Below are 24575 nucleotides of genomic sequence, written 5' to 3'. Positions count from 1 at the left end.
CTTCTAACTTTGTGAAATGCCACACTTATTAATCAAAGATGAAATGAATAGTTGATAAGCACATATGAAAGTGTGTGTGTATGTGTGTGTGTGTATGTGTGTGTGTGTGTGTGTGTGTGTGTGTGTGTGTGTGTGTGTTTCCTCACTGACCAAAAAGCCTGAGGTGCTGTCGAGCAGACAGCGGAGCCTTGAGATAAAGCAACGCGTGAGGAATGGGACAAGTTCAGGAGGGACGCCGTCTGGCTCCTGGGCGTTGAACAGACTGCCCACCACAAAGTCCTCTCCTGCAAAAAATGACCACCGTCACACAAAACAAAGCTGCTATGCGTGACCCACCAAGGCCACCATACACCACAGGCGCAAATACATAAACTACCATTCCTGCCTACAAAAGCTCCCATTCACACGCAATCAGAGTCACCGAGGCCCTCTGATGAGGGCACACTAATTCACACACATAATCAGGCACATTTACTTGGCAATAACAGACAAACAATCTGGGACAAACAATCAACAGACATTGACACAGTTCTGACATAATTGCTCTAAAAGACACTCGCATTAAATCAAAACCATCTGTGTCAAAACAATAGTCTCCATTAAAACTCACGCTCTCAAATGACTTTGGTAACCAAACCCTTCTACCATCCAATCCTTTACACCAGTGGTCCCCAAACTTTTTCTTCTGAGGGCCAGCTCACTATGCCTGGCTCTAAGAGAGGGCCAGAGACTCGGAGTATATCAATAACCATAAATAGCTTAGAACTGTGAATAACAGCAGTCTACCTAGTTGAATATTCCATTACATTTAATCATAGGCTACTGCAATCTAATACCCTTGTTAGCTGTGTTTATATTGCCATCATGCCATATCAGTGTAAAATGTAGCTCAAATGAAACAATACTAATAAAAAGACTTAAGCACTCCTAAAAGTATTAGCAGGGAGTCCCAAAAGTATATTTTATTCAAAATGTGTGAACTCTGAACTCTGTCTTTGTCTACACAGCTCAAGTTGTGAACAAGCAATATCCTACAAATAATTTAAAGTTCTCAAACTATGAGAGTTTTATGAAGTGCTGGCAAAAACATCTGAAATGAGCATTTTCCTTCACCCGATGAGAACTTTGTGAATTGTGAATTTGTATGAACATTTGAACAAGTGAATAAAAAATAGAAATAATTATCCCAAAAAGTCCCAAAAATATGACTTGAATAGAAGTTAGTTAGTTATTAACAATTAATTGATAAACTTTTAGAATACTTTGAGCACTGATGCAGTCAGCATAGGCATTACATTGTTTGCAGGTAGGCCTACATTTCATTCCGTTTTCGATGGCAAACGCGAAAAAGCGCCAAAACAACCACCAGTGGACAAAAAGAGTATTACATGTGTACTGTTAAGACTCGCCATAGAGAATGAAATTACGGAGGTTACAGTTTGACGATGTCGTAGCCTACTCCCGTACGGGCCAGATGCTATACCACGGACATGTTTTGGGGGGCCACCCAAAATGAGGTGCCCGCGGGCCGTAGTTTGGGGACCACTGCTTTACACGCACATTCACTCTCTTTCTCTCTACACACACAAGCAGTCACTCAACAGCGCCATCTGCAGGCTGCGTCCCTGTGGTAACATGGCCTGGTCCCCCCCGGCCGCTGTGAGGGCCTGTGTGGACGGTAATTATACACACACCAGTTCCTGAGGCTGCGTGGTGCTCCTGCTGGGCAGGGTTCATGGCCCAGTGGAGCTGTCTTCTGAACTCCTGCCGCTCGTCCACATGGATATAATCAAAGACGTTCTGGTGCATCACGTCCGTCTGTGTAAGGACAGATAACACACACACAAACACACACACACACACACAAACACACACAAAATGCCTTGAACTGGTGCACTCGCTTAACCCCCTCACCAGAGGGCCTCTTTGTATTGGGTAACTGCAGTGACCCCTCCACTTAACCCCGCACACGGTCGGCTGAACCGCACACAATGGTCAGACACGCTGGAGGTATCTGGGCCGACACCGCAAGTGTTGGTCTGCAGGAGACCCGCTGAGCTTTTTGGCGCTTCAGTTCGGACGGGTCGCCCCTTCGCTCCCCCTGACGCCGCACCCCTGCCTGCCTGAGAGGGGAGGGGGTTTGCGGCTGTGGGGTTTGGGTTCGTGTTCGTGCGGTCGCCTCAACTGAGCTCACCCCAAATCCTCGCAGGAAAGCGCAGATTACTGCTTAATACACCCATCAACACATCGAAAACATTCCTTTTGAAAATAAGGCAGGGGATTACCAGGGCATTTCTTGGAGATACACAGCGCTCTAAAGTGGAAACACGTTTTTATCAGGACATTGGTTTAATTATTCATTTGTTAGGACACTGCAACTAGTAATGATGGGCCACTGCATTTTACATTCGGTAGGTATAGTTTAAGTGACAAAAAATCAAAAGTATAATAATATGACATCAAATCAGTCTAGTGACAATTCTTCACAGACAATGCAAATGTCTAATTTTCTAAAACAATCCCTTGATAGTATACACCCTTATTAGTAATTTGGATGACCACTCACAATGTAAAAAAAAAGATATGTGTCATTGTGAACTCTATACAAAACTATAACAAATCAAAGCAATCTGAAACAGACAACCAATTCTAAGTTTCAAACTGGACAACTAGAACTGGAATGGTTCTATCAAAGGAACCGAGCTCCCCGCGCTCGCCCCCTTTCAGTGATCTGGACATGCGAGAAAGCGTGAGAGGTCCTCTTTGGCTGTTTAATCAGTAGTGTAGTTTATGATAAGTGCCCTCTTGGGGCCCTGGGGGCTCTTTGGTCCCACACCCTCTCCTCTCCTCCTCTCCCTCCCTCCCTCTCTCCCTCCCTGCCTGCCTGCTATTCCAGTGTGAGCTGCTGGGACTCCAGTGTGTGCTGGCTGGCTTGTTTGCGAGTTGAGTTTGCGTGACACCAGGGCTGCACGCATGAGGACTGAGCTGATGGAAAAAAAACTCCCCAACGCCTGCTCTAACTCGTAATTCCTCGCCCCCCCTCCTCCTCCTCCTCACCAGCTTCAGCTATACCCTCTGTTCATAAAACGACAAACTCCCTCTAAAATATTCAACCTTCCCATAATATCTGGGTCCGAGGCACGCAATGCAACGCTTCGCTTCGCCTCACGGAGACGCCGGCTCGCATGCTCGCAACACGCACCAATGGCATCGCAGTTCTCTCTTCAGAGGGGAGGGGGGTCTGATGACTTCTTTGTCAGATACTCTTGTCAGGACACCAGCGGTTAATGTTCGCTAGAGAGACGAGGCTCGGGAAGGTCTGTTCGCGAGTCGTAAACTAAGTGAGGGGTGAACAATCGGACTCTATTTTTAAACTAAAGGGTGGGGATGGTGGGAATCTACTTGCGTAGATTTTCTGTCATCAACCACTACTGTCGTGAGAAAGAGTTTAACAATGTTTGGATTTCTTTCTTTCAAAGCAACTAAATGAGGCATTACTGTATGTTTGTGCTGTATTTGATTGCTACGCTGAACAAACAAACAATTTGTTCCTACTTCTTACGTGATGCAGATCAGTAGTTTACTTTCTGATACATGTGTGATGGATGAATGTACATCTTCCTTGCTAAGGTGTTTAGACACATTTAATTATGTTCCTGCAATTACCAGACAAATTCATTTTTAATGGCCATTATAATTCATTTTTTATTCTAAAACACAACTAATCAAATGCCAACCAAATTACATAGAAATATCATGAATTCACTATTTAAAAACAGAGAAAGGAGCCTACCTGATGGAAGCCCAAGTAGTCGACAATAGACGATGAGGCGTAGAAGATTATGCCATCAGAGCTCACAACCAAAGCAAACCCTGTGAGAGACTGAGGAACAAGCAAACAACAAACCAAAAAATAAACATGTATTATACCACATACAAGCTTATGAATGTTTTTTAAACATTTTTTAAGCTTTTATTTACATTACTCTAAAATTATAATTCTGAAATGAAACTTGTAATTATTCTCTGCATGTGCTTCTCATTATATGAATACATTTGAGATGGCATATGAACTGGGCGAAGCAGCAGTCATTTGAGCAGGCCACAGAGAACACAGTTTACTCCTGACTGGGCTGGAGGTTTAGATCTCTACCACCACTGCTCATATCTCCCTCTGTGTGGTTTGTGTGTAGGTTGTGTATGGTGGGTGGGTGTTACTGTGTAGTTTTTTTTTGACCCATCTATTCTTTGTTTTTGTGTCGATGGTTACGCTTTGTTAGTCTGCGTAATCTTTGCGCGTTGTTGAGCCATATGTTTCTGCCTACATGTACTGTGTGTGCCTGTGTGTGTGTGTGCTAAGCATATGATTGGATAGTGAGCGTTTTGCTTTTTTTTTGTTGCTGTTGCTGACATTTGCGTGACTCCGGCATGCTCCTTGCCCGGCTCCGTCACCCTGGGGTCAGTTGGGGCCCCCGCCCGCTCTCTTCGCTGTGACACTGACCTAACAGTGTCACGATCAGTACACCGCACCCTGCCCCACTGCTCCGCCCCGATCCTCTCCACTGTCACGCCAACAAGGGTGGTGTGTGTGTGTGTGTGTGTGTGTGTGTGTGTGTGTCTGTGTGTGTGAGACAATCAAGCTGTTTACGTGGCAGAGACAGGGAGGGAAAGAACGCAGGAGGAGGACGAGAGGGGAAAAAAAAAAACAATAAAAGAAAACAACAAAAAGGAGACGGATGGTGGGAAAGATGGAGGGAGCCAGCGAATGAGGGAAGAGGAGAGAGGGAGCCAGCGAATGAGGGAAGAGGAGAGAGGTTAGATGAGAGGAATGCAAGAGGCAAGGAGAGACGGGAGGAAAAGGGGTGATGGTCTGATGCCGTGCCACACCATGTCCTGCCCTGCAGGCCTTTTAATGGAGAGGATCATCTGTATTCCCCAATAAATATTTATCGTCCTCGCGAGCCTGTGCTTTACTGAGCTTTGCTGGGCTCATCCCTCTCGCATGATCTGATGTGAGCACTGCGCCATGAGTGTTTGACAGCCGGGTGGTGTGAACCAGCGGGAGTGACCGCCGACCGCTCCGGGGGGAGGTGACTCAGTGTCCAAACAGTCCTCCTTAACTGGCCGGTATCGCCGCCAAAACTCGTGTGAAATATCCAGTGGGAGTTTAATATTGACCTTGCTTGTGGTCTGGAGGGGGTGGGGGTGGGGGTGGGGGGTTGGATGGCTCTTTGATTCATTCTCAGAATCTGTTGTGTTTCATGGCTGTCCAAAAGCATACATGTGAACGCACACAGACACAAACACACACAAGTACACACACACACCCATGCATTCGCACATGCACACATAAAGAGATCTGACCCCTCCATGGTTTTCTCACCTCCAGTAGGAGGTCGCTCTCCACCACACCGCACCCCGCCGGAAAGGCCTCCTTCCTGGGGTCGGTCATAGCACTGGGGGGCTCACTGCTGTGCTTGCTGCAAGGCTTCTCCTGAATAGCTGTGTGTGTGAGAGAGAGAGAAAGAGAGAGAGAGAGAGAGAGAGAGAGAGAGAGAGAGAGAGAGAGTAGAGAAAGGAAAAGCAGACAAAGAGGGAGGGAGAGAAGGAAAGAAAGAAAGAAAGAATGACAGAGAGGGGTAGAGATCAGATGAGTACGCTTGGCACTTGAGTAAGGTCACCCCATTTAGAATGATACAATTATGAGACGTGACTTCATGCATGAACATAACACCTAAGCTCAGATGACACCTACCCATCCACAAATTCACACACTCAATGCTGAACCCTGCAGAGATTTCTGAGTTATTAATGCCGTACACTTTGGATACCACAGTCCATCTCTACTGTTCAGTGGTGTGTCATCTTGGACACCTCTCTTTTGAAGGCAGCTGTGAGGACCAGTCATGGCCCTTCAACAGCAGAGAGTGTGTGTGTGTGTGTGTGTGTGTGTGTGTGTGTGTGTGTCCATTCGATCATCTCTGCCATGGTACATACATCTCATGTGCGCAAACTGCCATGCCACACCACGCCACACCACGCGGCACGCTATGGCACACACACGCAGCCAGTCACTCGCATCGGTCCACGCGCTGTCACACACAGGGTAATCCATGGGCGTGAGGGCGCTGCACGGCACTCAAATGAGATCAGGAGCAGCACACCCACCAAAACAAAGGGCTCCATCGGGCCAGTCACGAAACGGCTCTCGACGGCACATAAACACACACACACACACACACACACACACACACACACACGCATACACCCCCCACAACCAAACTAAACACACGTACAAACACACAAATATAAGTGCATATACACATACATGTACACACACTTGGACACATCCTTTATTCAATACAGATATAAACATACAAAGAAACACTACCCAACTGACACACTTAACCACTGTATTTTCCCCACAGACCATCAGGAGCCTGCGTGCTAAGCCCCAGAAAGCAAACATCACACACCCCTCAAAGGCCGGCGCAGACAGCTTTCGTGCCGACAGCAAGGTTTTTGTTCCTCATTTGCCGCTCCACAGATATTTGGTTTCTGATGACTTTCTCAGAAACTTTCCCCTGAGCCACTGGAGCTGCTGGACCTGCCTGAGACTGAGTCAGGAGAGGAGGACGAGGAGACGGAGTGGCCAGTCTCTCCATGACACCACAAACTCCTCACCGATTAACACAAAAGAAACTATTTTTAAATGCCTTTCTTACTTATATTTCTATGATGTGTTCAAATTGGATTGTGGATTGGAGTGGTTCATGCAGACCAGATGGTATTGCCTTGGAGATTTCAATGGTGTGTGTGTGTGTGTGTGTGTGTGTGTGTGTGTGTGTGTGTGTGTGTAGGTGGGGGGGTATGAGTTTATTTTATAAGGTGTATACTTCTTTTCACAAGGATCATCTCCAACCAGGAGACAATGAGATTCACTTCATCCACACTCTGTGATCAGCCCCAGTGTACTTTGTGGCGCCCTCTGTTGGACAGTGCAAGGAAGCGCGTACACCCGGTGATGGCACTCCTGAACTCTCGGCTACCCCACACCACCACACACCAACCCCCACCCCCTGTGGCAGCCCTTGCGTGTTCACAGCAGAGATATATTCACAACCAACTCAGGGGGAGGGGGGGGGACTATTAAAGCCATCTCATTAGCCTATCCCCGCCTCTACCCCCACCCCTCATGCTTAACCAGGAAATACGAGAGAGAGAGGGAGAGAGAGAGCGCATGTTGGCTGACTGACTGAGGCTCCACAGTCACGCAAGCCAACCGTCTGTCAATCTTCCCTCTTCCAGGCAGTACGGGTGGAGTGTGTGTGTGTGTGTGTGGGGGGGTGGAGCATGAGGGGGGTTGGTGGAGCTAGAGGGCTTGCGTGCAAGCTGGCAGGCAACATTAGCCAATGAAGTAATCATAATAACAACAGCTGTGAAATATTGATGACTGCGGGATAATGCAGACAGAATAAACACAAACCCCTGTGACAAGTCAAAAAACAGCTTACTTCATCGCTCAACATTCAAATTGCCAGTGCTCAAGCAGCTTTTGACACTTCCTGTGTGTAAAACCATACCAAATAATATACACACAGCACACACGCAATGTCTTTACAAGAATGAGGAGTAGTGGCCAAATATTACACACCAAAATAAACAAATAAATGACATTAACTGTTGTGACACTAACTCTAGCCTTATCACCGGAAGCTCTCAAGCCCAAGACCCCATAACGTGTGTGTTTCTCCCTCAATCAATGCTGTTTCATACTTAAACAAAGAATTATAAACCAGGAGTTAAAACTAGAAGCACACACATATGAATATGTAACAGTAATGTGCTTCAGGCATGCTATGAAAAAAGACAGTAATTACAATCAAGCTTTTGAAAATCGTGCTACAAACTGCACTCTTGGTCACGCATGTTGAGCCAAGCCCGATTGGAGGGAGTTTAAAAAAAAAAAAAAAAAAAAAAAAGCCGGCAGGAAACAAATCTGTTGCTAAGGATTACTCACTACCAAGTGACTTTCATAGAAAGAATGCCCATAGTACCCGGCACTTGAGTTTCTCTCCTCTTTTTTATTTTTGTCTGACAAAGCATAAAAGTGATGTCAAACTCGTGCTCAGGGGATAGGAAGTGGAGAGTGATATTAATAATCCAGCCTCCTACTTCTGGAAAAACCGCGCCATTGCATCCCCTCATCCAGGCTATTGTAGATTGAGAAGAAAGCCCTGTACGTCCATGGAGCGGCTCAAGTGGCTGACACTGTTCAGGCATGAGCGCAGACATGAGTCTGTGTCTGTGGAGGAGCCAGGCACATTATCTCTGTGTTCCTGCTGCAGAGCGGGCTTGGGAGATGGCATTGTTACAGATAGGGAAAGTACTGTCTGACACAACATGCAAGTCAATGCTAATGGAAATCTTCAGCAAGAGTCAGAAGAATGGCCATGGAGGAGAGTTCCTCTTTAGAGTCGACTGCTGTGGAACCAGCTGTTTCCTGGAGTGAAGTGAAGCATATTTTTAGGTACTTGAGTAGTTGAGTAGATGTGAGGAGGATTAAAAATTCCCTTTTAGAACGGACAGATGCATATATACATCTTCACCCCAAACACACACACACCAACACACGCACACACACACACACACACACACACACACAATACATGTACTGTAGGTAACAGGTTCTCTAACTTTTTTGTCTTGTTCCTCCCTCGTCCCATCCTTCCTAAAATCCCCTGTGTAGCCAAGTACCCGTGATGCGGCTCCCGTTCCCGTTCCCCGGTGCTGCGTGATTGTTCATGAGATCGGTGGCAGCGGGAATCGTCACGCTAATCCACCGCATGAGCTCATTACCACATGCTCCAGTTGGAGGTCCTCCCCTCGCCTCCGTTCTCCTCCACCAACGCCAGCTCCCGTCACGCGAGCCCGTGGGGGGCCCAGGGCTCAGGGATGCGGCTGGAGGTTTGGTTGGGAGGGGGGAGGGCTGTTGGAGGGGGAAGGACAGGAATGATAGGGGGTGGGGGGGTTGGAGAGATGAGGTGAGGGCTGATCACGCACCCCTGGGGGCGGGGCGGGGCGGGGCAGGGCAGTGGTCTTTGGAAGCGGAAGGTTCGGCGAGATCTCGTGAGAATTGGGCAGAAAACCGGCCAAATGTGGGCCAAAGCTGCCCCGGAGCCAGCTGCCACTCGCGGAGAGCTCGCCTCTGCCCTGAGGGCACTAATGCAGGAAGCACGCCACCCCAAAATACTCCTGGACTGGCCATTTTAAAGTAACAACATGTAGGAATTCCTCTTTTTGTCAATTGTTTATGTACCGAGTACCCATTTAGCACTAATGGGGTATTATATCCAATTGGTCTAAAACCCACGAAAAAGGCTCATGCACACTGGGACAACAACATCACCTCGTGCAGTACCAGGCCTTCTGGGTGCACATCAGCAATGCCAGACTCCAGTCTCCTTATTTCAAGTGTGGCATCAAAATGTTTGAAACCATTATTTCAAGGTAAAAGAACTACACCGTGTGGCTTTATAGTATCCGTTTTCAACTGTAAAACAGAGACACTGAACCCAGGGATGGATTACTGCACAGGCCTACCGGGCCCAGGCCCATGGGCCCAAGGGGTCAGGGGGAATCATTGCCTCAATATCAACAAATCAGGATGTAGGCTATGAATCTGATTGAATTTAGTATTGGCCATCCCCAAAATGCACCAGAATACAGGAAATCACATCAAACAAATTAAAAAAATTCTGGGGGAGGACCCCCAACCCCCCTCTCACATATACGACAATACAGTAAGTGGGGGGCCCTTAATACATCTAGGCCCAGGGGCCCGAAAGTTCATAATGCGCCCCTGACTGAACCAGATAGGGCTTAGAGAACTCTGAACAAAAGTAGTGAGAAAAAGTTAGGGATCATAACAGGGAACATCATCTACTTCCACCTGAGATCTTTCCAGTCTTCTGCAATAGTCCCTGAGAATAAACAATACTGTTAAAGTGATGATAGATGGGACAACGTTTTAAGCAATGTTACTTGGCAACCACATCACCAGTTCCATTTATTTTGTTTGGATGGTCATGACGATTTACCTGCTGATGATAAAAGTTCTCCAGAAAATAAATTGTTGCCCAATATCAACATCTCAGAACCACAATAACGAGGAACATTGCCCGAGAAGTTGCCTCATATATCATTAGTTTTACTCTGAAAATCACCGGCATCTGCATGCCTTTCTTCAATCGTACCTCACTGATAAACTGGGAGAATGGTGGAAATGGAACGTCCTGACTAAATATGAAACTTCCACAGAGAACATTAAGAATGAAAAGAACTAAACGCTAATATTGGTAGAATGTAAAGAAGAAAGTCTAAATAGGAGGGCAGAGTGGTTTGAGTTGCACAAGCCACAGGGCTGACTGACACCCCGACGTTGCATGACTCATGTGCAGATCATCAGGGCTAAGTGGAGCACCACTGAGTTCACCTGATTCATGTTAGCTGAGACAGCTCTCCATCAGGGCATGCAGGAGGAGGGGGTGGAGGGCAGAGAGAGGGGGGAAGGAGAAGAGAGGGAAGGGGAGTACAGAAGAGTGTGGAGGAGGGATTTCCAAAGTGTACTGCTGAGTAAATCCTCAACCTGCACGGACTCCCTGTTGCGTGTGGGCACAGCACAGCACACACACACAAAATCACTCTCACACGCACATGGACACACACACACACACACACACACACACACACACACACACACACACACACACACACACATTAATTTGCAGACAATGAAGACAAGTATTCCTATAATTCTGCATACACTTTGCATGATGTATCACAAACACACTCCTGTGTAAACACACATTATGTGAACACACACACACACACACACACACACACACACACACACACACACACACACAATATAAAGTGACAACTAATCCCTATCAGATCACTGAAAGTACAGTGCACCTGCTGTTAACAGCAGACAGGTGAACTAGCACGGCGCCTGGCCAGTCCGCTCTGGAGAGAGCACCAGGGGAGGAGGAATGTGGGGTGAGTCAGCCAGGCCTGAATTTCACTGCTGACTTGTTTTGATGAGAGGCCTTAAATAAGAAGCAGACCCCTCGCCTCTCTCCTGACAGTCAGCGGCCCCCGCTTTATGACCAGATGTGTGTTTATATCCCTGGGACTATCCTGTTTGAAGGGAATAGAATGGAGTGACTGACTGTGTGTGTGTGTGTGTGTGTGTGTGTGTGTGTGTGTGTGTGTGTATGTATGTACTGTATGAACCTAACACTGTGGTTTAGGCCATTATTCCTTCCTTGTAAAAAAAATAATACACAGAGAGAAAAAATGCTCTCTGCCACATGCGATCGAATTCTCTCAGGTCCAACCAAAACAGACAGGCATTTAAGACGTGCTGAAGCACCATTCAAGAACAGTCATAACACCAGCCAACTGAGGACTCCACCAGACCTGACAAAACAACACTATTTGGAACACACACACACACACATACAGTACACACACGCACACACACAAAGGCCTAAACCACACACACAAACACACACAATGGCCTAAACCACCCACCCACACCCACACACACACACACACACACACACACACACACACACACACAATTACAAATACACCCACTCACATTCTCAGAAAATAAGAAAAACCCATCCAAAACCACAAGTGCCTGCAGATACTAGGCGGAGTGTGTGTGTGTAAATCAGTCACGGACATAGTGATTTATGAGCTCCGAATGTAGATAATGACACACAGCACGTCTTTGGGATTACGGCCAGATAAAAGGCTAAAATAGGTTAAGGCTAACATTAGTATATTATTAAGGTGGATCTACAAAGGTGACTATAAATCATGACGTGTTGACTGCTGAGGCTGAGAGTTAGTTTTCATCACGGAGCTGCCTCATGGACGACATCGTCAGAGGAGTGGGGGGGGGTCAAGGGAAATGATGTGCGGTCAACCCCCGTTCCTGCATCAGGACATGGGGACACAGTGCAACATTATGTGAGATGTAGTCCTTCGGAACAGATTCAGACATCTCCAGAGGGGCAAACGTGGATTAAAACAAGGCATCTATGAGCTACCTGGAGAGAGGGAGAGAGACAAACAGAGCCTCTAAACCTGTAAAATGTTGTTAGCAGATGTTTGTGAAGACCGGGCAGTTCTGTTTGTTGTTTGTGGTTGTTGAGTTTGTGTTTGTGTGAAAATGTTTGTGGGGACAGGTTAAGGAGGTAGAGGGCACGTACACATGATTCAGTCCCTTACAATTACTCTGCTTAACTGGAATTCCAGTTTAAAAAAAAAAAAAAGACTGTTGTGAAACGGGATGGTTATTCGAAGTAACGATGAAGAGCTTTGGCTATCAACATGGGAGGCCCATCTCAAACTGCCAAACATACCAGCACATTCATGCTTCTCCCTAAATGACACATGGCCAAAAATCTAAACAATTTTACTCTCCATCCTCCATCCTTGATAAACGCACACACGCTCACAGATGTGCACACACACTCTCCCACACACACGCACACACACAAACAGTTCATCCATGGCATCCTATTTCCCCCCCACCCTGCTTACCCTTAAAAGGCATTTAGACAAGCGAAGCTGTCCAAAACAATGGGAGGCATGAGGAGTCCGCCCTCACCCTGGCCACCCCTGGCTGGCCTGATGCTGCAGATAAATAATTGAAATAAGAGGGGGGATAAATGGATGCGACTGAGCTGGCAGTCAGGCACTCACTTACCCAGGCGCTCTACTGCCCCAGGGACTCGCACTCTCTGATTGTGGATGTCCCCCAGGGGGGGTCTGTGCAGGGGCCAACCTTGTCACAGGGCATCAAGCTCACACAGGTCAGGTGGTGTGTGCGTGTGTGCTTCTGTGTATTAGTGTGTGTGTGTGTGTGTGTGTGTGTTTGTGTACCCACTTTCTGGTTTTGTGCATGCATATTTGTGTGTGTGTGTGTGTGTGTGCGTGCACGTGTGTGTTCATATCTGTTTGCACACATGTTGTACACAGCATCTGAGCTCTGACAAACCTGGTCAACAAGGTAGCCTGAAGCATAAACAATACTGATGCTGAACTATACTGAACCTCTGATTAACAAAGACCTGCACACTGGAGCTCCGCTCCGCAACCAGAGGACATCTAACATTGGAATAGGACGAATACGACAGAAACTCCAGCAAGTGCTTGAAGGAGAAACCTCACAGAGATAAGCCTGGCTCTGGCCAAGCACAGTGTCTAAATGGCCATTTAAGACAAGTGCTCCGAAGAGGCCTAGCGCTTTCTGAGGTGCATTACATGGTAACTTGGCTCATTGTCTCAAGTGGCCTCCCAGAGTATCTCAGCAAAAGTGGAAGCACTCCATATGACTGAGCTTTTTCTCCACCAGACAGTAAGGAGAGAGAGAGAGAGAGAGAGACAGACAGAGAGTGTGTGTACTGAGACTAACGCACTGGGGGACGAGGGGGATAATGGAGGTGTTACGCTCCGATCGCACTGGGATCTAATGGAGGTGTCAGTGGACCACGGGGTGGGATAACGAGAATGTTCCCACTCCAGGGAACATACCAGACAAAGGAGAGGAGGAGGAGAGGAGAGGAGAGGAGAGGAGAGAAGAGGAGGAGGGGGAGCAGTGAGGAGGAGGAGGGGAGCGTGTCCGGGTACACTTAACATCCAGGGGTGTGAATGTGTGAGGCGTGTCTCGAAACGTGTGTGAAAATGAGCGTGAGCGGAGTGGCCCCTGTAAGCTGTGCGTGCTACGGCAGCGTTAGGCTGGCCTAGGAGGGAGCGGAAGGCTCAGGGTAGTGGTGGAGGGAGCGAGAGGAAGAGAGAGAGGGAGAGAGAGAGAGAGAGAAGAGAGAAGAGAAAGACCAAAAGATTGAAAGAGAGACAGCAACCTGCTCTGTGTTTTTTATGTGATTATGCATTTGTGTGTGTATGCTTATGTGAATGTGTGAGTTGTGTGAGTGCATGTGTTTACATAATGTTTGTGTATAATGTGTATGTATGTGTGTGTGTGTGTGTGTGTGTGTGTGTGTGTGTGTGTGTGTGTGTGTGTGTGTGTGTGTGTGATAGATAGATAGATAGATAGATAGATACTTTATTGATCCCCAGGGGAAATTCAAGAAAGTGTGTGTGTGTGTGTGTGTGTGTGTGTGTGTGTGTGTGTGTGTGTGTGTGTGTGTGTGTGTGTGTGTGGTGTGTGTGTGTGTGTGTGCATTTGTGTGGTGCTTGGGCAGCTCTGCTGGTTTGCTGTACTGGGCGCTGCTCTGCTCCGTAGCCGATGGACAGATCGTTTTCATAAGCATCTCTCTGAGGTCAGGGCCTGGTCTGGAGAAGTCACGCACGCAAGCCTTTACTACATCGGAGCCACACGAACACCCTCTTAAAGGAACAGCACAAGTCTTTACTACAGCCAGCATTACACGAAGACCCTCTTAAAGAGCCAGTGCAAGCCTTCACTACAGCAACGTTACACGAACACCATCTTAAAGCGTAACTCTGGTAGTTAGTTAACAAGTTCAAACTTTTGATTGAGCGCACAATACGTTAATTGGTGGAGTTTTGAGCAAAACCGTTTGTTGCAATATCACTGAATGGGCTCATTGTGAAGGCTAAAGGGGCAACTAGCATGTCAAAAAACAAACGTTATTTTATACCATTGACGATGCTCAAAATATAATTAAGCTTCCGTGGTAGTATGGTTAGGGTCCCTACACACAAACCGAAGTATTGACAAGCAATATAAAAGGTATAAGCTATGTGTTTTATAACATTTATAACAAATAAATATGAATCATTCTAACAGATTAGCTTATTATTTATTTATTATTAATATATTTTTGTTTTTCATCTTTTTATCCTATCATGTATCATTATTATTAAATTCAGAATAAATATTCCATATGATGTAGTGACCCTATCTTACCCTTCTCATAATTTTGACTTTGGCTTGATTTTGACAAAAAAAATAAAATAACGGGCTTCCATAGGTATAAAATTAGGTCTTACACCAAACTTCATTCTACATACTATCTTTGTGTCTGGTACTATCCATGCAACAGACCATACATGGGCATGGGTAAGAAAAAGAGTGTGTGAGTGAAAAAGTGAGTTTGTCTTTACTTGCCTGTGCTGTGTTTGTGTCTGTTTGTGAATACACATGTGTATGCATTTATTTGTGCATAAATGCTTGTGAATATGTGTGTATATGTGCATGTGTGTGTACTGTATGTGATTATGTATACATGCAGTGTTGTTGTGGTGGTGGCGGTTGTGTGTGTGTGTGTGTGTGTGTGTGTGTGTGTGTGTGTGTGTGTGTGTGTGTGTGTGAATCTCTCTTGAATCTATGCTTGTGTGTATACTATATATAAGTGTGCAAAGTCATTCATTTGACTGGTCAGCCAGTGGCGGTGGCGGCAGCAGCAGGTTTCTGCTTGAGCTGACAGTGCAGTGCAGCGGGAGCTGACAGGGGGTCAAACAGAGGTGGTGCCCGACTGTGTGTAATCCCCAGCAGGACCTGCTCCCACCCACACACGTCATGTCTCAGATACACACACCCACATTCATACACCCACACACAGACACACACACACACTCTCTCTCTCCAGGGACGCTACAGAGAACACACGTACACACATACAGTAAACATACACAAACAAACACTAACATAAACAATTACACACATGAACATACACATAAACAGGTAAAAACACACTGAGGCACAGTTACACCCATAGACACACACACACATACAGACTCACACATAAACAATGGACATCTGGCACCTTTCCAATTGTACCTCTTCCAGCCTCAATTAGGTTTAAGGCCTGTTTGACATGTAAGCTGATGGAGGATCACTGAGGGTGAATCTGTCAGGGAACGAAAGTTGATGATGTTTTTACCCAAACAGATCGGCCATAATTATGGGGTGGGTCAGGCGGGGTAAGGGTGAAGGGATTGGGGGGTGGTGTTGGGGGGGGGGGGGCGGTTGGCAAAGGGGCATCAAAAAGCAGAGAGGTCGATCGATACACCCCTTAAGTTCTCTAATTGAGAGGAGTTGAGCTCACGCTCTGTTTTGTGACATAAGATAATATTCACTCCAACAATCCATAGCTGCAAAGCTCTAGTCTATACAAGCTCTGATAGCGCTGTCGTGGTATTGACTTGTCATGTCCGAAACATAGAAGAGCCCAGCGATGAAACACACACAAATACCGGTATATAACAAATCTGACAATATTTCAATATTAAATATGAAATCACTCATATCACACATGGACTAAAAAAATGCAAGGTCATTTTTGGAGGAGTTTTTTCTCAAAAAAATCAATACAGGCACTGTTGTCAAAGCTGCCTATGAGAACAAAAGAACTCCGGAGTGATCATCTGCTAATCCACCCGAGGAGATGATAATGACCATAGAGAAGAAACAGACACACACACACACACACACACACACGTTTTAACCATTTATTTATGTCCACATGAAGAAAATGGTACAGGGACACAAATATTAAGGATGCCGTAGAATGCATACGCAACACACACACACACACACACACACACACACACACACACACACACACACACACACACACACACACACACCTGAATCACCAGCCCAGATTCTTACGGTGATGGCTGTTCACAGAAAAGGTACCATGTTCGTGACATTACATCACAGTGACAAGGTACCAGTGCATGAAGAGCTCTCTGCTTATGGGGAGGAGGAGAGAACAGAGGAGGAAAGGGAGAGGAAAAAAACAGCTTCGGCAAAATGACACACCATGTCAGGCGGACATTATTGCAGTTGTCACGCAATGCTACAGAGCTTAACGCCAAACTCCTTTATGACATATTCGGGTCATTTACCGCCGGTTCGCACGGCATTGCGTGCAGATGAATTGGTTTCCAGTTGCTTGCGGAGGCAGACCCTCACATATCAATGAATGTTGTCTTTGAGGCAATCTGAATGCTCTCACACTCACTGTTAACAATGCTTGTGTCAAACTTGAGTCTGATGCATTTGGATGATGCAGTACATCTATATATTTCTCTGGATTTTCGCATGCTTTGCATGTGCATTTACATGCTTGTGGAGATGGGAGGGCTTCCACATAACCACAGTGCATATTCTATTGTAATTATCTGACCTTCGCCTTGACATGAAAGAATGTTTCATCCAGAAATTCAAAATAGAATTTCTGGACATGATGTTTTTTTCCTCTGAGACACAACTACAAATGAAAACAGCTTTCAGATGGAGAAGCTGTGATATTCTTTCAGCAGTAATGCTTAGGAAATTACTAAAAGAGTTCCTTCATGACAACAGTCTAAGGAAAAGCTTTTAATCACATGCAGAGGTGCTGAATATGTCTGAAAGAGGAATCAAATTTCCTACATCTGCTTTGATAAACATTCATTCAGGACCAAGTAGCCTTGCATACTTGAATGAGAGAAGAAAACTCAGGAAGAACTGAAACAGCCTGCTGAAAGGATGAAGGAGAGGGAGAGAGAGGGAGAGAGAGGGAGAGAGAGAAAAAATGAGGAAAAAAATCTGCGGCGCTCTCCAGAGAGGACAGACCAGATGTAGGGGATCTGGGGACAGACTGGCCAGAGTTGCTGCTTTCTTGGACGGAGGGAGGGACAGGCGTCAAACCGTTTTCTTAGTCTTGCAGCCGATGTATTCACAGATGATGAAAACAAACACTTGAGCATTTATTGGAGGGAGGTGGAGGAGCCAGGGCCAGGGGTGGGGGTGGTGGGGGTAGAACAGAGGGGTGGAGGGAGCGACAGGAGGGCGGGGGTGTGTGGGTGGTTTGGCTAATGGAATTTCCCTGTTCTGCACGCAATCCCGGGGAGAATCTGCCAAGAAGGGTTTAGCGGCTGCCAAACGCCAGAGGAGCTCCCTGCGCTTCAGGGGCCAATTTGAGCATGATACTGAGAAGAGAGAGAGAGAGCCTTCCGTGGCATGGCACATCTCCCCCACTGAACCACATCACACGGTGCTGGTACCATTGGCTCCAGTGCCAGTCACAGTGCCCCCCTTATGCCAGCTTCCTCTCTCTCTCTCTCTCTCTCTCTCTTTCTCTCTCTCTCTGGCCCCCTAAAACAGGGAAGAGACAGATGAGCCAAGTGTGGCCCTTCTGTCTCACTGCACAGCTCTGCAGCCTCTGCCTGCTCCACTTCTGCTGGCCCCAGAGCCAGGGCCAGTGCCACCACGCCGGGTCAGCAGGACGAGCTGTGGGGCACTGCACAGTCCCTGGTTGGCTGGTAGTGCTCCTCGGGTTTCCATTAACCCAGTGCTGCTTGCTCTGAGTGCCTGGACAGTGTGACTCATCCGCTGGACTATCATGTCGGCTTTCGGGAGCAATAAATCACAGCCTTCAACGTCATGCACCTGCAGCCGTGGGCAAAATGTCAAACAACGTGGTCGAGAGACAGAGAGAGAAAAGAGACAGAGAGACAGAGAGAGAGAAAGAAAGAGAGAGAGAGAGAGAGGGAGAGAGAGAAAGAAACTTGAGCTCCATTAATCTGCCATGAAATCACAAATGAGAGCAACTGGGTAGAAGTGCATCATAGCCTAAGAATGCAACTGCTAAAAGATCTGAGGGGGAACACAAAAACACTAAAGGCGAATGGGGCTCAGATGAACTTCCTTCACACATGTCTGCAATCACAGCCAAGGTGCAGCTTTTACTGCCCTCTCTGGACTAGCTGTTTTGTACACCAACACAATGAATTGATTCCAGTGATCAAACACTCCAGTTCAACACAGTATCATGACTTACCATGGGCAAACCCCCAAAATCACAGAATTGGCCGCAGCTCTGATTCATTGCAGAAGCTTGGCATTCGAGTTCATTCATTTATTTACCAATATTTAGATTGGGGTAGCATTGCAACACTGCCCCATGTGCAGGAACCAGTGGGGAAATGGCTGAGGTGATTATAGGGAAGTGTGCTATGTTGTGCTGTGATGTGCTGTGCGGTGATGTGATCTACATCATGAGGCTGCGGTGTTTTATTACACATTCCACTTCCCTTTTTTATTTGTAGATGGGAGATGGGCTTGTTTCTGATTTGACTCATGGTCATTCACAGAAATCTGATCAGAGAGGCAGAACAAAAAAAAAGAATCCGAAAAGGAACAGTGGAAAAATCACACCTCACCACCTACTACGATAATGCCAGCAATTTCCTCTCCCTCTATCCAATTCTCCCTCTCTCCCATTCTCTCTCTATCCCATTCTCTATCCCACTCTCTATCCCATTCTCTCTATCCCTCTATCCCATTCTCTGTCTATCCCATTCTCTCTATCCATCTATCCCATTCTCTCTATCTCTCTATCCCTCTCATGTCCTGCTACATGAAGCCTATTTTAGGCCCAGCGTCTGCCACCAGCGCGGCGCATACTTGTGCATCGTGTGGTCATCAAAAGCAGACTCCAGTGTGTGTGTGTGTGTGTGTGTGTGTGTGGTGCCGGCAACAGGACGACTTGGGGTGTGTGTAGAACACTTGCCACACGGCGCACGCCTGGGGGGAATGAGTGCAGCTCTGCCAGGGTCTCAGTCACGCAACGTTCGCCAAAGGCTCATTGGAGCATTCATTACCCATGAGCCTCTGCTCTGCTGTCTCTCTCTCTCTCCCACTCTCTAGTTCAGTCTCTCTCCCTTTCTCGCTCTCTGACTATCTCTCTCTTTCCCACTCATCCACCTCTCTCTCTCTCTCCCTCTCTCTCTCTCTCCTCCACCCCCTTCAGCTCAGAGGCTCAATCACTCCCTCATGTGCTGGAGCGAGTTACAGCTTCCCACAGTCACTCCCTCCACACCAACTGGGGCTTCTCTCTCTCTCTCCCATCCTCTACTACTCAATTGCTCTCCTCTACCCTTTATGCTCTACATGCTGTCCTCATAAGGCTCATAAAAGGTCAACACATTCAGCAGATCATCCCTCCTGGTTCCTAAGAGAAAAAAAAAAAAATCAAGATGGGTAGTGCTAACTACTTCTACTCAACGCTGATAAATTATTCAGGGGAGGCATATGATAGAATTTTCCACTGGGATCATTGGTGTGTATTCATGAGAACTGACAAAGCATGAAAGGTGAGGTGTAGGGATTTCTTTCAGGTCACGGCCCTACATCATTCAATCAGCAGCACCCTCATTACCATAATGAATGCTCGTGCACAGCTGACACTTGGCTTGGTCGACTCGCTATTGTTCTTGGACAGTGTTTAAAACGATGTATATCGCACAGGTGTAGTATTGAGCGTCTCTCCACATACTTAATGTCTGTATGCTATGCTATGCTATGCTATGCTATGCTATGCTATGCTATGCTAAACTAATCTCTAGACACAGTTCATAAACTGGCGGGTGGTGGATTTCAGCTGACCTCCTGCTGGGTCCTATGTTCACTTGGCACAGTTGGCCCAGTGACACCTCTTGGCATCCCGCTAGGAGAGCGGACAATACTTCAGCACCTGCGTGCGGCCAGGAGCATCCGATTCTGCCACGGTCTCACTCGCTGCTCTCCCGAAGACCTCTGCACTCCGGTCACCTGTGCGTGGCCCTTTTTCATTCGCCTCATTTATTTTTGAAACAAGGTCATCCAGCGAGATCAAACCTATGCAGCACAGCACCACTACACTCCGTATGCATGCCCCAATCCTATTAGCTGTCACTCTAAGCCTATTGTGAGTGGCTGCTTGAAGGCTACTTGTGTGCGTGATGGCTAAGTGCTTCCCGTAGTAAGGAGGCTGGCAACGGGGAAGCACGGCCGTTGGCAATGAAAAGGAGGTTCACGTGGCACAGGGGTGATCGACTTCACTGGAGGTCCACCAAGGTCAGGGGACAGCAATGGCATGCCACTCTAGTCTGCCAAGGAGAACAATTCAGGCAACATCACTGATCATTGCCATTTGTACGCATTTTAATGTTTCTGTGCAACCCTTTGGACTAACTGGAGGGATAGCATCACACCATATACTTACTGTAGAGTTTGTATTTTAAACAGCAGCTGTACCACTTAAATGAATTAGATTTAAGTCACAATGTCCCAGAATAACCTCAGTGTCACAGTTATTGGGAAACTATCACTAAAAGTAAAATTGGAAATGCAAAAGGGGCATTTCTCCTTACATCTTTTTTTGGTCTAGAGGAAGTTAATGGTGGCATTTGTGTCTCCTGTCGTTTTTCTGCTTCCACAAGTGCTGATATTGTCAAGGCAGAGTGTGTACTTGAGTTTGGGAATATGTAGGTGTGTGTGTGCTTGGGAGTATATACTGTAGGGGTGTTTGTGTGTGTGTGTTTGCCTGATTGCAGTAGCATCTGACTTTGAGTGTAATTGGCCCGGACAGAGACTCAACAATGGTGTTGGGCCAACAAAAGGACTTCACAGGACCTCACGCTGGGTTCTCAGCTCCGACGTGCCGAGGCAAAATACTTTGTGTCGCGACCAGACACGATTTGGGGTCAGTCACTTACGGCCTTTGTCATGCAGGACCAATCTATGCAATTACTCATGTGAGACCACAGCACAAAGGCCTCTGTGAAGGCGACGCATTGAGGCTAAATGTCCTAATCCATACTCTAGTACCAATGAATTCTCCATCTCTCTGCCATGTTTCGAGATTGAGAGATTTAGCAAATCAAGCCTTTTATTCACATTTCCTATATCACTGACCAAGCAAGGTATGTCAGTTTAGGTTCATTTATAAAGCACATCAAAGTGGGTGGTAAATATGCAGAGAAAAGATCACACAAACATAAGGACACCCAAAAGTAAGCAGTGATGACCCCTGTCCATCTATACTGTATAACCCAGAGTCACCTGATCTGAATCTCAAACCAACCTGTCACGGCTCCTCATACATCAGCTGTCTTGACATGATATATTTCATGGATTACAAGGTGACAGGATATGGAACTGAAAAGCGAGGAAAAACACACACACACACACACACACACACACACACACACACACACACACACACCACAGGGACATACAGACATGCATACACATACAAAAACAAACACACATACAAAATACACACACCCAACCCCCACATGGCCATGCACAGAAGGCCACAGCAAGATGAATTTCAGGAAAAGGTGAGGTCTATTTGAGAAGTTCAAATCTCCAACGCCTGTATTAATCACATATCTGTTGAGGGATCAAGGCTGTGACAGAGATAATATCTACACTCAGCCAGCAGCCGAACCTCTACCAGGTCCATACCACATCTGCACCTTACCCACTGAGGTTGAGCCGTAATAATGTCGTCTTGAGTAGCAAGGGTCACATATACAAACTACTGAAACATCTCACAACACACTGACAGTTAATCTGCTGCAATTATTCACAGGAGGAACGGGGCAAAAACCAGAGCAGACCAACAGCAAACTGCAGCAGAGGGCCACTGTGCTAAGGCGTAGGTGTGTAGAATGTCAACACAGACCCATGGCCCATCGTGGGAGTGATAAACTATGTCTGAACTAAGAGTCGCAAATTAGAGATTAGGCATAAATCATCCACCAACTAAACTATGAACACACGAACACACACACACACACACACACACACACACACACACACACACAGCAGGGTTAGGATGGAGGAACAGAGAGGTTTTCCTTTAAGATGTAGAAACAACTTCCCTTTGAGTGATTTTAAAGAAAGTAATTTTTAAACTTATTTCCTCTCACTCACTCTCTTTAACACACACACACACACAGACACTCATACACACACACACACACACACACATACACACACACACACAGCAAAGTGCGTGCAAGCTCTTGGCACTTGCGCTGTCCCCCTAGTGGTGTGAGTGTGGTGCTGAGCTGGAGGAACACCTGCGTGCCACGCACACAGACCCGGGTTCCGCTCCCCTGACCCGTTCCTGCTTTAAAGTCCACTCCATGGTGGCTCCACACTCCACACTACTCCACACAGCATACACACAACACACACGCCATGTGTCCATGTGCATTTCTAAAAACACCCAGAACACAGAAAAGAAAACGTCCTTTGCCCGACAAAATTTTGAGTTGAACTGGTGAATTACTTCCAGTTTCCATACACGGCTCCTGGCTCATCCAGGAGTTGCATCTAATTTAGGCCAAGTTGCATCTTATTCGGGTCACAAATATCAAGAAACCATTTGGTTGTATTCCAAAAAATATACAAATGTAGCAAATGAGGACTTCATTCATGAGTAGGCACTAGACTGAGGTTCCAAGAGTGAAATAGTTTCTTTTCTTGGTCTTATTAATAATTGAGAGTTAATTAAAGGAGTCTTATGAAGACTTGAAATACATAGTAGACTAAGGAAAGACGACACTAAGTGGGAAAAATGATTCAGCAAATGGAGTCATTCAGCCTAGTTCCACGCCACATGAGGACATCACGAGAAATAAGAATGCACAGTAGTTTAAGGGGGTGATGACCTTTTTATATAATACCACATTAGAGAATCTCATAGAAGAGTGAGCACTTTATACAGCCTGAAGCAAAAGCATCTACCTTCAAAACAGACAAACAAACCAAAAAACTCAGCAACAAATGTATAAAATATCTCCTTAAGACCATTTACAAAAAGTCATTAAAGATACTCATTATGATTTGATTAAATAAGAACTCACTGCAAAACAGTATACACTTCTATACACTGCATTCATGATGGATATGTTTTATGGAACATATCCACTCAGGCCCCAAAACTCTGACCAGGGATACCGTTCACATGTTCATTGTCCATCCTTAATAAACAAAGACCCCCATCAAATGCTGTTCACCCAAAAGGGGCAGAATGAATGAACCCACTCACACATTTGAGTTCTTTATTTCATCAGATCTCATCTGAATAACGCTTCACATCTCCGCAGCATGGAGAGAGCGTGATATTGATTGGGCAGAGTGGGGTGGACCCGGGGTTTTGTTTGGCTGGCGAGGGTTCCCACCAAAAAATCTAACGGACTTATGCAAATGACCGAAACGCCCGCGCAGCAGTTTGAGGAGGAAAAGGGAGCGGCCCTTACCTTGGAAGAAGCTCTTGACACGCAGGTAACTGACACTCAGGCGTAGCACGGACAGTTTGTCCAGTTTGGAGATGACGTCGGGGGTGAAGGGCAGCAGACTGGCCAGCCGGTCCAGCTCTGCGTTCAGCCGGTCGCGGTGCCGCTTGGACGGGTTGGACTTCTGGTTGGCCGAGGCTGGTTTTCTGTTAAGGCAGTTCACAGATGTCAAAAATGAGAGGGCCAGGAGTTAGTCAACTGTGCCGTGGAATACAGATCTAATAAGGTTTCAACAAGTTTCTACTTTAAATTAAAATACAGACATACATTGGTATATACTGCTTTGGTATAAGTATAATCACAAGTTCTGATGGTTTGCGCTACCTGTGGACTTTTATGTTTTTAATCTTTTGGTTGACTGATGTTCCATTTGATTTTATGGAATGTTCAACATCAAAAGTCAGTGCTTAAAACAAACTTTTTAAAGTGAAGAACTGAACTTG

General features: G+C 46.4%; 1 protein-coding gene across 2 annotated transcripts in view; it reads right to left on the bottom strand.

Moving 5' to 3' along the window:
* ahrrb (aryl-hydrocarbon receptor repressor b) overlaps positions 1-24575 on the bottom strand; it is a 29444-nt gene that overhangs the window by 3704 nt on the left and 1165 nt on the right. For both annotated transcript variants that reach the window (XM_048255303.1, XM_048255312.1), the window contains 5 exons: positions 24097-24278; positions 5384-5502; positions 3794-3883; positions 1695-1818; positions 151-284 (listed from right to left, as the gene is read on the bottom strand). In XM_048255303.1, the coding sequence (XP_048111260.1) occupies positions 151-284; positions 1695-1818; positions 3794-3883; positions 5384-5502; positions 24097-24278 (649 nt within the window). The remainder of the gene's footprint in view (positions 1-150; positions 285-1694; positions 1819-3793; positions 3884-5383; positions 5503-24096; positions 24279-24575) is intronic.

Source organism: Alosa alosa, chromosome 1, assembly GCF_017589495.1.
Source record: "Alosa alosa isolate M-15738 ecotype Scorff River chromosome 1, AALO_Geno_1.1, whole genome shotgun sequence".
NCBI classification, from domain to species: Eukaryota; Metazoa; Chordata; class Actinopteri; order Clupeiformes; family Clupeidae; genus Alosa; species Alosa alosa.
Note: the sequence above shows the minus strand (reverse complement) of the source record. Positions and strands in the feature narration are given on the sequence as shown.